Source organism: Eschrichtius robustus, chromosome 1 (genome assembly GCF_028021215.1).
Source record: "Eschrichtius robustus isolate mEscRob2 chromosome 1, mEscRob2.pri, whole genome shotgun sequence".
In the NCBI taxonomy this organism is placed as follows: domain Eukaryota; kingdom Metazoa; phylum Chordata; class Mammalia; order Artiodactyla; family Eschrichtiidae; genus Eschrichtius; species Eschrichtius robustus.
In genome coordinates this window covers 89,540,983-89,556,729 of record NC_090824.1, presented here as the reverse complement: position 1 = coordinate 89,556,729, position 15,747 = coordinate 89,540,983, and the positions used below count along the sequence as shown (strand labels likewise).

General features: G+C 37.6%; 2 protein-coding genes across 4 annotated transcripts in view; both read left to right on the top strand.

Annotated features, from left to right (window-relative positions):
* Window positions 1–8,405, top strand: part of TMEM87A (transmembrane protein 87A) — a 43,455-nt gene extending 35,050 nt beyond the window's left edge. For 2 of the 3 annotated variants that reach the window (XM_068550024.1, XM_068550047.1), the window contains exons 16-20: window positions 2,051–2,124; window positions 2,546–2,607; window positions 4,235–4,290; window positions 4,841–4,871; window positions 7,148–8,405. In XM_068550024.1, the coding sequence (XP_068406125.1) occupies window positions 2,051–2,124; window positions 2,546–2,607; window positions 4,235–4,290; window positions 4,841–4,871; window positions 7,148–7,189 (265 nt within the window). In that variant the 3' untranslated portion in view covers window positions 7,190–8,405. The remainder of the gene's footprint in view (window positions 1–2,050; window positions 2,125–2,545; window positions 2,608–4,234; window positions 4,291–4,840; window positions 4,872–7,147) is intronic. The other variant, XM_068550032.1, reaches the window with a different exon arrangement.
* A 1,768-nt stretch (window positions 8,406–10,173) lies between these two features.
* VPS39 (VPS39 subunit of HOPS complex) overlaps window positions 10,174–15,747 on the top strand; it is a 49,323-nt gene continuing 43,749 nt past the window's right edge. The window contains exon 1 of the mRNA XM_068549937.1: window positions 10,174–10,380. Within this exon, the coding sequence (XP_068406038.1) occupies window positions 10,308–10,380 (73 nt within the window). The 5' untranslated portion in view covers window positions 10,174–10,307. The remainder of the gene's footprint in view (window positions 10,381–15,747) is intronic.

The following is a 15,747-nucleotide window of genomic DNA, read 5'->3' as shown; positions in this document are numbered from 1 at the left end:
TTGTATTCCAAAAATAATCTGAAACAAATTGCATATCTACCAACAGTGGTATGAGGCCCTCTTTCCTCTTCCCTCCTTCTACACTCCCATTATTTTATTTAATTTTTGCAGATCTGATGGATGAGCGTTAATATCCAGTGTTACTTTTATTTGCATTTAAGACTGAGTTAACTTTTTATGTCTTTTATATGTTTACTGTCAGTTATGTCAATCAGCTTTTTATATCTTTGGCTTATTTTTTTATTGCCTTATTGATCATTTTTGTATTGATTTGTAGGAATTCCTAATATATTTTAGATGCCAATATTCCAGATATTGCCAGTGTTCAAGTATTCCAGATGTTTTCTCCTAGTTTGATTATCTTTGAACTTTTTTTTAGTGATGTTTTTGGTTATAGGAAAACTCAAAAATGTGGAGTCAAATTTGTCATTTTTTTTCCTTCACAGATTATACATACTGTGTTCTAAGAAAATTATTTCCTACCTTGAGGTGAAATCATAAAGTTCTTCTATAATTTTTTAAAAAATTTCACAGTTGAGCTTTCATTCATAAAGAGTATGTTTGATTATAGGTTCTCTTGTCTCTTTTGCTCTGATCCTGCTCAGTAGCACATTGTCTTAATCTTAATTATTTTAGCTTCCTGATAAATCTTGTATCTCCAGGGCCTAAACCGCCCTCCCCCTTAATCTTCTTTTTAAAAAATATACTTTGTTATTGGGTCTTTGCTTTAAAAAAAAAAAAAAATTAGCTTATTTGTTTAATTCTAGGAAAACCTTATGAGATTTTGATTGGAATCTAATTAAGCTTAATGGATTAATTAGGGAAATTTTGTATCTTTTTGATAATCCCATCCTTGAGTGTGTTATCTCTCCATTTTTCAGTCCTTTCAATGCCTCAGTTATGTTTTGTAACTTTAAATGTGTTTTTTAAAAACCTTTGTGGATCTTATGGATGCAACCTCTTTTAAAATAATAATTTAGGTTTTTCCAGTTATGTAGGAATGCTATTGATTTTTGTATATCACATCCATCAACTCTCCTGTGTTACCTTGTTCTAATAATTTCTAGATTTTCTCATTAGATTGGTTATTATCTCAAATTAATAGTTTTCCTGTCTCATTTCTGATTCTTGTGTTTGCTAGGCCTTCCTGTATAATATTGAATAGAGGAAATGAGAGTGGGCCTCTTCATCTTATGCTGACTTTAAAATAAATGCATCTCAAGGATCACATTGACTTTGATATTTACTGTGAATTTTTGTTTGTTACCCTTTATCAGGTTACAGGTGTTCCCTATTATTCCTAGCTTATAAGGAGTTTTTTATCACGTAAGGGTGATTTTAAAACAAAGTAGAGTGAAAATAATAGGCAACAGTAAAATGGAAAGTGCAGAATGAGTTCAAAGCTAAAGCATTCCAGGAATTACCTATCTGGTAGCTACTTTGCTGAATCTCTTGTAAGTTGCGAAGGAAAGATAACAGATATTCCAGATCAGGCCTTCATCTTCTCAGCTCCCCACTTAGAAATTGAGATTTTAAATTACTTGGAACACAACAAGATCAGACTTTCCAAATCATAACTACCAATTTGAAGTCTGAAATTTTGAATTACAAGAGAATTTACTTACCCCTGTGTGATACATATGCTTATAAGTGAACGTTTATTGAGTGCTTACTGTGAGGTATTGTTCTAAGCATTCTATTTGAAATGACTTACCTGCTTTTTTCGTTACCTCTATGAGTAATGTTCTGTTATTATTCCCATCTACAGATGAGGAACCTAGGGCACAGAGAGAATAGGTAAATTGTGTAAGGTCACAAGTAGTCCGTGGCTGAGCCTGCACTCATAAATATGATACTGTCCTGCTTCTCTCTTGTTAATAGCGGCAATTGAGAGCTTTCTGAAGGGAAAGAATTACTTTATTATTCACTAAACTGATGTAATGAATGACTATAATTGAGGTTTCAATAATTAGTCCTGTAAAATCCAGGTAGTGGAGTAGTTTTTTTAGTTTTCTAATTTTTTCCTTCTGTTCTACCTTTGTTCTGTCAGGTTTGCCTTTTCACCATTGTCTGAGGAAGAGGAGGAGGATGAACAAAAGGAACCTATGCTGAAAGAAAGCTTTGGTAGTGATAAAATTCACCTTTTGTGCTTTAAATATTCTTTTCTGGTTTTTAGAAATAGAGTAAAAGAAGTATAACATTTTGAGTATCAAAATCAAGAGACTTTGATGCGTGTATTTATTCTTTTACAACATGTTCTTCAGTTTGATATGTGGTGAAGTTAGGGAGAAGCGAAAGTAAGGGTATGAATCTTTAGATGAAACCATGTTCAGTAAATAATGGCACATTAAATGTCCAGTTTACTTGCTAGAGATGAGCTGAAAACTTGACTTTGAACTTTCCAGCACAAATGTAAAGATGGAGAAACTTATCTGTAGTATAATTTAGTGTCAATAAGCTTAAAATAAAGCTCTGAATCCATTTTTGCTATCAGTGCTGGTCTACTGACCTAGTTAACCAGTCTGTTGTTTTTTTTCTTCTACAGAAGGAATGAAAATGAGAAGTACCAAACAAGAACCAAATGGAAATAGTAAATTAAACAAAGCAGTAAGTATGACTTCTTTTTTTTTTTTTCCCTGTCCTCTCGCCCTTGGTGGAGCTCAGCAGTTATGTACAGGCCTTAATGATTTTTTACCTATGCTATAATTAACATTTTTAAAAACAGAGATAGCAAGAGATTCTGTCTGGGACCTAGTAATCTTTTAACTAGATGGTTTGCTGCTATGTCCTGAAAAGGTTCCAGACCATTCTGATGGTTCTGTTTAATGGTTTTCATCAATGAAATAATAGCCCCATTAATAATCTAAGGTGATCTTTTTTGTAGTAAAGATGAAGATTTTTTCAAAACTACAGTGAGGTATCACCTCACACCAGTCAGAATGGCCATCATTAAAAAGTCTACAAAAAAAAAGTCTACAAATAACAAATGCTGGAGAGGGTATGGAGAAAAGGGAACTCTCCTACACTATTGGTGGGAATGTAAGCTGGTGCAGCCACTATGGAAAACAGTATGGTGGTTCCTCAAAAAACTAAAAATAGAGTTGTCATATGATCCAGCAATCCTACTCCTGGGCATATATCCGGACAAAACTGTAATTCAAAAAGATACATGCACCCCTATGTCCATAGCAGCACTGTTCACAATAGCCAAGACATGGAAACAGCCTAAATGTCCATCAACAGATGAATGAATAAAGAGGATGTGGTACATATATACCACAGAATACTCTCAGCCATAAAAAAGAATGAAATAATGCCATTTGTAGCAACATGGATGGACTTAATCTCTATCATACTAAGTGAAGTAAGTCAGAAAGAGAAAGACAAATACCATATGATATCACTTATATGTGGAATCTAAAATATGATACAAATGAACCTATCTACAAAACAGAAACAGACTCATAGACATAGAGAACAGAGTTGTGGTCGTCAAGGCTGGGGGTTGGGGAGGGAAGGATTGGGAATCTGGGATTAGCAGATGCAAACTATTATATATAGGATGGATAAACAACAAGGCCCTACTCTATAGCACAGGGAATGCTACTCAATACTCTGTAATGACCTATATGGGAAAAGAATCTAAAAAAGAGTGGATATATGTATATGTATAACTGATTCACTTTGCTGTACACCTGAAACTAACACAAGATTGTAAATCAACTATACTCCAATAAAATTTTTTTTTTAAATCCTGTGATAAACCATAATGGAAAAGAATATGAAAAAGAATATATATGTGTATAACTGAATCACTTTGCTGCACGGTGGAAATTAACACAGCATTGTAAATCAACTGTATACTTCAATTTTTAAAAAAAATCAAGAGTTTTTCAGTCAGCTTTTTTTTCCTTAAGAACTGTGCATTCACTCTGCATTTAAAAGGGCTTTAGAATTTATCTCAGTTTTAAGGAGCAAAGCTTACATGAAGCAAAAACTCTAGGTATTAGACTACTGAGAAGAAAGCGTTTAGGGATGTAGGATATCATTTTATATTTCGTTCATATAGTTTAGTTTTTTAAATTAAATTATTTGACTTTTCTGTTATTTGTCCTGTTATGTGAATACACTAGTTCACAGTGACAAAAGACTAAATTGAGACCTCTTTAGATCGTTACTTGAGATGTATATTTTGGTGCCTTTTGGTAACATCTGGCATTTTTTATGTTCTCAGCAGGAAGATGATTTAAAGTGGGTAGAAGAGAATGTTCCTTCATCTGTGACAGATGTGTAAGTTTTTGAATCATTACCACAAGAATCCTTTTTCACAGTTAGTATTACTTTTATTATTTTAAATGAATGAGCTGAAGAGCATAGTAATGAGAATGCTTGAGTTAACTCTAGAAGTAAAAGGTTAAATTACTGAAATAATTTAAAGTATTAAAAATATTAAAAAGATGTTAGAAAATAAAGACCAGGAATGATATACAAACAAAAATAATCCAGATTATTCATTCAGATGACATTTCTGCTCAGGAAGATTTAGCTGTAGGTCTTCCTAAAATCAGTGGGATAATCCTTTTGGAATTTTTGGGTTCCTTTCCATGCCTATAATTTTAATTAGACATTGTTCCTATTAAAGTCCATATAATTCTAGTAACTGTGATCCTTTTTTTTTTTTTTTTTTTTGTATTTGCTTTTTCTTTTCCTGAAATGTCTTCAATGGGATGCAAATCTTAGGTAGTTACAAAAACTTTAAATTGTAGTCATTATTCCACTGTCCTTTTTGAACCATTTATGGCTTTATTTTACATCGTTTAGTTTGTTTTTCTCTCTGCAGAGCACTTCCAGCCCTTCTGGATTCAGATGAGGTTAGTAATCAAATCATATGCACATAAACTATGGGTCTGGTGGCTTAAGTCTTTTGTTCAAGGAGATTTATTTATATGACTCGGTAATGGACTGATGAACTATAGTTGGTATAGTTGACAAAGGATGAAAAGAGAAATACTAATACTATAACTAAAATATTCAAGAATGTTTCCTTTCTGTACATGTCCCCCTTTTATTTCTTACAAAGTGTGGTCAGACTTGAGAATGTCTTTGTTTAAATTGGGTAGCCAGTACCATACTCTTCCACTAATTCCTTTGTCTTTAAGAAATTCAAATTTAACCCTTATCTAGTCTAGGGAAAAATAATAAAGAAAAGTTATTTTAAGTTACCTACTATACAGTGTTATCTGTGTCACTGTCCTCCAGATAATAAGGATAATTAGTACCTCTAATGTTTATGTTGATTATTAGTCTTTTAATATGGCTCCATACACTTTATCTAGAAGATTTCACATGAGGTTTTATGTAAGAATTGCAGTCTGAGTTCGTGGAAACCACTTCTAGACATGTTCTGAATGTTTAGGTTATTCTAGAGTCATGATTTCAGAAAGCCTTTTAAAAGCCTCTGCCCAATTGTGACTTACTTTGTTGGACTGACTGCTAAAAAATGGTTTGTTCACTTCTCACTGACCTGCTGTGTGGTGCAGTACACAGTGTCAGATTCCTTAGCTGTTGCATGCATTGAGATAATTGAGAACTCTACCTTTCAGACAAGGCTTTGCTTTTTGTGGTATATTCTGCAGTTCCTAGATCTTTCTCTTGGGAGCCATCTTCTGCTAACAGTTTGCCTTCAGGGTATCCCATTGGCTCCAGCTCTTCAGACATGCATATTTCAGCCAGAGGAGGCTGAGTATGTGAAACCCAGTTGTGCCATTTATGGGAATATGGGTTTATTGTAGTACTTTTGGTGGCACTGACTTCATCTGTTTATATTTTCCTGTGTGAAAAAATGATTCAAGAACTGAAAAAGAACTTAAATGAATTACAAGAGAAACAAAGGACTAGGAATCAAAACAGCATCAGACTCTTCAATAATGTTGGAAGCTAGAAGATAATAGAACAATGTCTTTGAATTCTGAGAAAAATTATTTTCAAACTAGAATTCTGTACTCAACTATCAACATAAGGGTAAAACAAAGATGTTTTCAGTCATGCAAAAACTAAAATAATTGACATCCTATGTGTGCTTTCTCAGGAAAGAGTAGAAAATGTTATTCATAAAATGAGGGAACTAAAAAGAGAAAGACTTCGGATTCAGGAAGTAAAGGATCCGACACAGAGAGGCAGGGATAAATTCCTAGGATGATGTAAGAAATTCTCAGAGTGTGAGTGTGCTGGGCAACAAGTATGGAGAACAGCTAGTCCGGAATGGAGCGGGAGAACAGAGAGCTTCAGGGACAAGTATTTCTAAGGAAAAAAACATGAAAAGGGTAGATAATCTGATGTAATTGATCATATTGAAAAGGGATTTACAGTTCTGTCAGAGTTTGGGATAAATTTGTGATAGGTACTTAGCAAATGAAGCAAAGGAAAAATGAAAAAATACTCTAAGGTAAAATTACTATGTAATTACTGTGAAATTTAATAGTATTACATTAATTTTCTCAATTGAAATGGCATACTATAAATACTATTTTATAGTCAAATGTAATTTTTTTACATGATTTTAAAAAATTATGGTGAAAAACATGTAAAATCTACCATTCTAACCTTTCTCAAGTGCAAAGTGTTGACTTATATGCACATTGCTGTGCAACAGATCTCTAGAACTTTTTCATCAAATGTAATTTTAATCAGTATATTTCATTGTAAGGATATACTATAGTTTGTTTATACAGTCCTATATTTTTGGACACTTAATTCTTTCTAGTATTTTGTTGTAATTCTGAGTGTTGCAGTAGAGATGCTAGTGGCTAAATCTTTGCCCACATCCTTGACTATTTCATTAAGCTAAATTCCTGAATCAGAGGAGGTACACATTTTTATTAAAGCTTAAGTGACTCTAAAATATACAGTTCCTTTTGATTTGTGGTTTGTTGTCCAGAAGCCTAGAGGTTTTGCTTCAGTTAATCTTGGGACTTGGACATCTGTGTGTTTCAAAATCTTTATAGATGGTTAGGAACCATTGCTCTAAATATTTAATGAACATAAGCAAGTAATTATAGAAAATGTGTGTGTGATCATCTTTGGAAAAGATATTTGGAATGTAGACCATTTAAAATCAATATACTTAGCATAACCTTTTTCCCCCTAGGAACGAATGATCACGCACTTTGAAAGGTCCAAAATGGAGTAAAGAATGGGAAGATTTGCAGCTGAAGATGGCTAGTATCTGGGAAGAGATCAGCTTCTGTGTCAGTCTTTACACTGCTCCATGGGATTAAAGGAGGCAATGACATCCTGATCTGTTCCTTGATCTTTGTGCATTGGAGCTGGCGAGAGGTGTTGGAACAAGGAGAACATTCTATTGAAAACAAGGTCATAGGATGAGAAAAATCTACAAGTTTTTTATTTGCAGCATTGATGCCCCTTTCCCTCCCACACCCTGACATGGATGTTTATGCAACTTGTGTATGTTGTTCCTAAACCTTCTATAATGTTTAAATTGTTTAATCTGTCAAACTAAAAAATTTAACATATTCTGAAGAACTGTGACATCAACACCATAATAAGTAATATCCAGGAGCAACTGCCTGTAATTTTTATTTATTTAGGGAGTTACATAGGTGATGGGGGAAATTGTTAATTATCTTTGCATTTCCTGGGAAGCCAAGGTTAAATCTTGCAGAGGTAGTTTTGAGAAAAAGGAGTCCTTCTGCGTTAAGGAGCCATGGTTCTAACAATGATTAAAAGAACAACCAAAAAAAAAAAAAGAGAGAGACTGTTACAGTGTGATTTAGATCATTTGAAAAAGCAAAATCAAGTGCAATTTTGTTTACAAACGGTGTATATTAAAGATTTTTCTATTTCAGATATACTTTAGAGAGAAATATTAGCTTAACTCTTTTGACATCTGCTATTGTGACACATCCCATTGCTGGCAATGTGGTGCACACTCCAGAACTTTTAACTACTGTTTTGTAAGCCTTCAAGGGCAGCATTGCAGAGTCCTAGGCAATGCTTTGCTTGCCTTCATGCCTTTTACTGGGTGTTGCACTAGATGCAGAAAGGCACTCCATCGTAAGTGCATGTGAGTGAGCACCCTGTTAAAGGGATTATAATGCTTCAGAAGCAGGAGCTAATACAAAGGAAACAGGTCCTTCTGGCTTAAACAGTTTTTTTCTGCATGAAATAGTGTGGAGGCCCTGGACTGCTGCTCATTCTTTAGGATCGACTGTTCTTGTATCTGGTGTTGGTTTAGGGATGGTTTATAAGAAACATCACAAGGTGATGGGATTCATTTGAAGCACTATATTTGTTTGAATGATTTTGTCCAATTTTGCCTTCCCAAGATTTTTTGTTCTACATAGAAAGTTCATGCCACTTTTTAATATTAAAAAATTTTAACAAAATTGGTATCTTTTTCTCACTTTTTTTCCAGACTTTCTTTAAAGACCCTTCTTTCTCCCAAACTCTCTCTTGTAGAATTTTCCTTCCATGGTTTTTATTCTATGTTGTCTTACTTTCTGTTCAAACCAGTGACCACACTACTACAATCTTCACTAAAGTGTTAAACATTTATGTAACATTTCTCTATAGCTGTTTGGTATGGTGAGTAACAAAAAAAAATCACCTAGATAGTATCTCTAAGAAACAATATGAAGAAATGACTATTCTCAGGTTAACGCATTCACAAAAGGCTGGTGTTAACTTCGTGTGCTTCTGTTCTTCCACACTGAAACTTAGCAAGTGAATAGTAGTCATAATGCAGCAGGATAGTTGGTCAAATATTTTTCGAGACTGGTTAGATATTAACTTGAGACTAGGTAAAAAAAAAAAAAACCCACCCCTGCCATGCCATGTGGCTTGCAGGATCTTAGTTCCCCTACCAGGAATTGAACCTGGGCCATGGCAGTGAAAGTGCCGAGTCCTAACCACTGGACCGCCTGGGAATTCCCAAGAACCTGTTGTTTTAAGCAGGAGTGTATAGCACAAATTCTATAGGTTGATTATTCTTTCTGCTTTCTCTTATGGCTTGTGTTACTTTGATTGGTTATAGTGTATCAGTTCCTAGAAAAGGTTCAGAAGGAATTTATAGTATCACATTGACCTGTTACCTTAGAGTTTACATTGTTTATTTTGATCTTGGTCCTTGGGTCTGGAACTACAAGGTATTCGGCCTTCTTCTAGCACAGCAGCTGGTAATTCTAAATTTTCAAGTTGTTCAGTTTCTATGGTGAAAACCAGCCACAAGATTTGTTTAGCAATTTTTGTGTTTCTTACTACTTGAAAATATTTCATTTGATTATCAGAAACAGCATTTGATAAAGATGGGACAGTATTCCTAATTTACAGATGAAGAGACTATAAAAATAAACTGACCAGGGCTGGTGGGTTTTTGTTTTTGTTCTTTAACACCTTACATCGTAGACTCCTTTTTTCTTTTACATTTTGCTTTAAACCAAATGCTTAATTTTATGACATGCCTACTGTTTTCTTGGGGCTAAACTGCCAGATACAGATCATTCTTGCATCGGTTCTCAAACTTTAAAGTTAATGGACTCTCCTTGGGGACTTATTAAATGACTGCTGGACTCCCCACTCCACAGTTTTTGAGTCAGTAAGGCTGGAATGAGGTCTGAGATTGCCTTTCTAACAAGTTCCCAGGTGATGCTGATCTAGGGACCACACTTTGAGAACCACAGGCCTAGACCAACCCGTAAAATACAAGGGTAAGGTACTCGAACTAGCTGGGTTTTTAATGGTAATACTAAAACTACCTTTGAGTGCTTAGATTGTCAGGCGTTGCTAAGCGCTCACACGTTAGGTAGGTACACAACACTACCATCATTTTGCAGATAAGGAAACTAAGGCTTCTAGAGATTGTTAAACGCCACAGCTACTTAGCTCATTTCCTAAATGGTACGTCTCCATCCCAGGTCTAACTGACACCAAAGCCTGAATTCTTCACCACCCTATGCTGCCCAAGACAGTTCTAAGATTAAAATCCGTTTTCCTTCTTGTTAAGCCCATGGCCACTCGCACTCCACAATGGAGAAGGTCGGTCCAGGGTGAAACGCGGTCCCAATCACCAGGGCGTTCCTCGAGGGTGTACTAGGAACCGGGGCGGAAGGGGCGGGGCTTCGGCTGCGGAAGGGGCGGGCTTGGCTCTGCAGGAAGTCCGGTGTTGATGATGGTGCTATCGCCCAAGAGCCAGTAGCAGGGGTCCCGGCTCTTCCCTTGGCCTGATTCCGGCCCCACACCCGACCTGGCACAGTCCGGGTGAGACTGCGGCGGCGACTCCGCCCGCCGCCATGCACGACGCCTTTGAACCGGTGCCGATCCTAGAAAAGCTGCCTCTGCAGATCGACTGTCTGGCTGCCTGGGGTGAGCCGAGGGGCCAGGCGGGGTCAGCGCGGGAGTGGCTGGGACGTTTCAGGAGGCTAGGGAAGTGGACGGGAGTCTGGCTGTGTGGACTCCGGTCGAACGCCGTCCGAGAGGGGCTTAGGATGAGGGAGGGCAGAGCCTTGTTGACAGCGAGGGTGGTGAAGCTGTTTGCTTTTGATGGTTTGTTTGTTTGTTTTTTGCATTGAACAAGTTAACAGCTATGTCTTTTCCCCCTTAGTGATCACTCATCGCTTACTTCTAATTACTGTAGCTAACTTGTTACTCTCCACTCTTAATCTAGCCAAGTGGTTGATTGCCTTATAGTCAAAATGCCCAAGTTGCCTAGCTCTTCTAGGTAGAAGAGCATCATTCCAGGCTGTCATGAAACCTAACCCATAAAAACTTGCATGATCCTTTTGAGATTGGCCAGTGCAGAAAGCAGGGTCAGGTATCTCTTCTCTGCTCCAGAATACAAATGGTTTCTGAAATAAACCTTGACTCTTAACTACGAACATTATGCTCCTATCTGTGAGTGTGTGTCTGATAACCAAAGACCAAACAGAAGTAATTTCAGTCTTTCCTGTTAATGTCCAGGTCCTAGAAATCAAGTTAATGTCCAGGCCCTAGAAATCAAGGGCCATAAAAAGGTGGCTCAGAACCCTCAATCAGATCTTATATTGAGCCAGGTACCCATGATGGGCCTGGTGGAAGCCAGTGTCCTATTCATTATCTGTGGACAGTGCCACCTAGTCAGAGTTCTTCACATCCTTTTCAGTAAGGTGTTTTCACTCTAGATCTTCTTATTAATGTGTGCCCCTCACCACCACCCCAACCTTTAGCAGCCCTGGACCTCTGTTTTTTTTTTTTTTTTAATTTTATTCAAGTATAGTTGATTTACAATGTTGTGTTAATTTCTACTGTACAGCAAAGTGATTTAGTTATATATATACATTATTTTTCATATTCTTTTCCATTATGGTTTATCACAGGATATTGAATATAGTTCCCTGTTCTCTACAGTAGGACCTTGTTGTTTAGCTCTGGGCCTCTTTAAAGTCACACCTCCACAGCAAGCTGTCCTAGGGTTAAGGAGAGAATCCTGCTTCCTCCAGATGTCTCAAGAAAACCTCCATTTTTCTGTCATTAAATACTCTCAGTAAAAATTAAAAATAAATAGAGGAGAAATAAAGAAATTGAAAAAATGAAAGACCTGACACTCAGCACAAAGGGGCTCATTCTCCTGTTTCTTCGTCAAGTATGTATTAAGTGCCTACATGGACCAGTCTCTCTGCCAGAGACAGGAATACAAGGATGAATAAGAAACAATGCCTGTGCTCCTAGGACACACAGTGGCAGGCAAAGAAATATGAACAGATTACGATGCAAGATAAATGACACTAGAGACATACGCTGCCTAACATGGGAACATAGAGGGAGGGGTATTCCACTCAGCCTCGGAAATATACTTCTGAAAAGGATGGATGCAGCTACTTATCACACTGTACTTAGCTTGTCAGAGTCCTTGACTCTGATACCCTGTGGGACTAGCAGTACACATATCTCAGTCTCTTTCACCAACTCCGGTTTGTGTCAATGAAGATTCCCTGAACCTGTGCTTTCCAGAAATACAGTTTTTGAAATGGTAGGTAGCTTTCGGTCTGCCTGATCTCCAAGCAAACAGGAGAAATGCTCATTGCCTACTAGGATGCTGTGATAGGTATTGGCTACAAGAGGCCATTTACTGCCTTGTGCCTGAAAACTACTTTATTTTCAGACTTTACCAGCAATAAGTATTGCTATTTCTAGTTGTTACCCCTTCTATCTATACCGTGACCTTAGGCGGGAAGTTCATCCAGGAACCTCCAGACTTCTGGAGAGCCAGACAATATTGGAGCTGGAAGATGTCATAGAGCCACCATAATCCATCTCCTGGGATATGGAAATGAGGAAAATACTGATGATGATGTTGACTTCTCCTGAAACTCTGTAGTTGTAGAATCCAGCTGCCTCTTCAGTATCTTCATGTGGATATCTTGTTGCATGGCCAAAACAGTTCTTGATTTCAAAACATGCCTGTCCCCCTGTATCCCATAGCTCAGCATATGGCATTTCTGTTTGCCCATTTGGCTAAGGCCAAAATCATTGGAATTATTCTTGACTTCTCTTATTCTCTTATACACCACATCCAATCCATCAGCAAATCTTGTTAGCTCGACCTCCTGAAAAATTCCACAATCCAGTCACTTCTCTCCATCTCTACTGTTAACTACTGCTGATGAAGACACCAGTCTCTCTCATCTGAATTACTGTAGTAGCCTTCTGACTGATTACCCTGGGTTTGCCATTGTGCCATTTGTAGTATTTTAGCCACACAGAGGTAGAGTGATCCTTTGAAAACTTAATCTAATTGCATCTCTCCTCTGCTCAAAACCCTCCAGTAGCTTCACATCACAACTAGAATAACAACACCTGTCATCACAACACCTGTCATGATCAGGCCTCTGGTTACTTCCCTGATTTTATCCCCTATGTTCTTATCCCTTGCTCCTTTCTGATACTAGTTACACTGTCTTCCTTGTTCCATGACCACAAAAGCATGTAACTATCTCAGGGCCTTTGCACTTGCTGTTTCCTCTGCCTGGCACTCTCTTGTCCTAAGTATTATATGGCTCATTCTTCATTTCATTTGCTGAAATGTCACATAAATCTGCAAGACCTTCCCTAACTATTCTATATAAAAGAAAATGCCACATCCACCAATGTGCTACTCTTTTATTCAGCCTTATCTTCTTTCACGGATTGCCACCTAATGCTATTTTATATGTTATTATTGTCTCTCTCATTCCATATTAGAATATAAATTTCTTCAGAGGTGTAACTTAGTTTTGTACATAGGTTTATTTGCAGTGCCTAGAACAGTCCCTGACTCATAATGGATACTTATTAAATATTTGTTTAATTAATAAATAGTAGTAATGGCTTCCATTACTGAGTACTAATCTGTATTAAGCATTTATGAAATAATAACAACTCCATTTTGCAGAAGAAGAACCTGAAAATTTAAGTAGTTTTTCCAAGGTCACATCCAGTAAATCATGTCTGATTCTGGAGCCTGTTTCTCAAACTTTGATGTATATTCAGAGCCTGTAAAAAATGTAGGGGGGGGTGTGTGTGTGTGTATCTGTGTGTGTGTATACCCAATCATTTTTATTTATATTTTCCAAAGAAACAATGGAAAAATAAATCAAGATTGATTAAAATGGTTACGAATAGCAGAAGGAAGAGAACAGGGGGAAGTGGACAAGGAGGGACTTCTCATAGTTTTAGCTTTGGAACTAGATAAATGTCTCATGTAATTAAAAAATTAAATTAAAAAATGCAGATTTCGGGGCACCACCGCAGAACCATTGCATCAGAATCTCTGGGAGCAGGGCTCAGGAATGTGCATTTTTAGTAAGTCCAAGTGATTCTGATGCAGCTAAACAGGGGCTGATGCTTTGAGAAACACTGTTCTTTGCCGTATGACCCAAGGAAGAGAAGTGCCCACTACCCTGTTCGTCTGTGTACTCCCTGCTGTGTTCAGCAGCGGTTGTTTATCACATGAGTTTGGACTGGGTTGCAACGTTGGATGGAACTTCACTAGGGTAATTGTGAGCTAGAGGGCTCTACCTTCCTTCCCAGGAGGAATCATGTCTAACCTGTGGCTCAGGATTAGGCCATCAGGAATTTTCTAGGGCTGACTCTCGTTTGTTTTTGCGTGTGTTACCCGTTTGTGTAGTGTGTTCCACTTTCTGATGTGCAGTGTTGAGTCTCAGAAGGGACTGTCTACCCCGTGCTCTGCCTGCTCTGCAGGCTTTTCATTTTCTGTGTTTTGTGTGCGCGGCTGTGTTATATGATGACATAGAGTGTGCACAGGCCAGCCTGGGTCAGGTCCTCTGGCCACCTGAGCCCCCACTGACGTCTGTAACCAAATCAAGCCTCTTCAGAGCTCTGTGCCATCATTACCTCTGGGTGATACACTGTTTTTCTTTTCTTTTTTAATAAGTTTAATTATTTATTTTTGGCTGCATTGGGTCTTCATTGGTGCCCATGGGCTCTCTCTAGTTGCAGCGAGTGGGGGCTACTCTTCATTGCCGTGCGTGGGCTTCTCATTGCAGTGGAGCACGGGCTCTAGGCGTGTGGGCTTCAGTAGTTGTGGTGCACGGGCTTAGTTGCTCCGGCATGTGGGATCTTCCTGGACCAGGGATCGAACCCGTGTCCCCTGCATTGGCAGGCGGATTCTTAATCACCACGCCACCAGGGAAGTCCCCACTGTTTTTACTTATGAGTTTGAGGATTAGAAATGAGTATGTGTGTGGTGCTTTTACTAGTTAAAAGAAAGCTGTTACAATACTTTGCATGTATGAGAAATGCATTTTCCTCAGCATCTCCAAAGGAATGCTTGAGAAAGGTCAAATAAAATTTCAATTAAATTTTTTTTTAAATTTCAGTGAATTTGTCTGATTCCATTTCATGACCAATAGAGTAGACATTTGATAGAAACATCTATTGGCAAATAAACATTTCAATAAAAATGTAAAGCAGACTCTTAAAAGTCATACTTAGGAGTTTGGCTTCGTATTTTGGTAGTACAGCTTCATGAGGATTTTTTTAAGCCCCAGTGTGACAGCATCGGAGCTATGCTCTAAGGTAACAGATAGCAAACATGGAAGGACACATAGAGTGAGACCAGCTGAGGAGTCCCTGGAGAGACTCTGTGGGGGAGGGCTGTTGCCGGGTACCTTGTAGAGGTAAAATTGATAGGCCTTGCAGACCAGGGTGGGAGACGGAGCTGTTGAAAGAGGTAAAGAAAAATAGGAACTGGCAGGGGCTTGGGGGTCACAGTGGAGAGGTTGGGGAAGATGGTGAACATTATGGTGGCCTTTTTGCTGTAGATTTTTCTATATGTTATAAGTGAATTAAAAAAGATTCTACTTCATTTTATTTGTATTTGAAATATTAGTGGGTGTCCTAAAAATCAACTTTAATATTTTCAATTACTCAATACAGTGATATCTATAAGTAAAGTTCTAAACATAATATCGTTTGCAAAGCAAGCATTGTGAACTGAATTCTTTTTTTTTTCACCATGTTCTGCTCCGACATAAATCACCAGTGTTCCATTGGAGCTGGTGTTATTTCTGATTTCCACTTATGTCATTGAGAGCACACTGTGTCTTACTTTCTGTGCTCTGCCTTTACTTTAAAACCCAGAAGAGGACAGAGTCACTATCTTTTTCTGGAAGACTAAGGACATCAACCTGGAGAAATGTTCCTGATGTGGCTCCTGACCTGTTTTTATAAACATAACCATTGTCTTTCAGACAG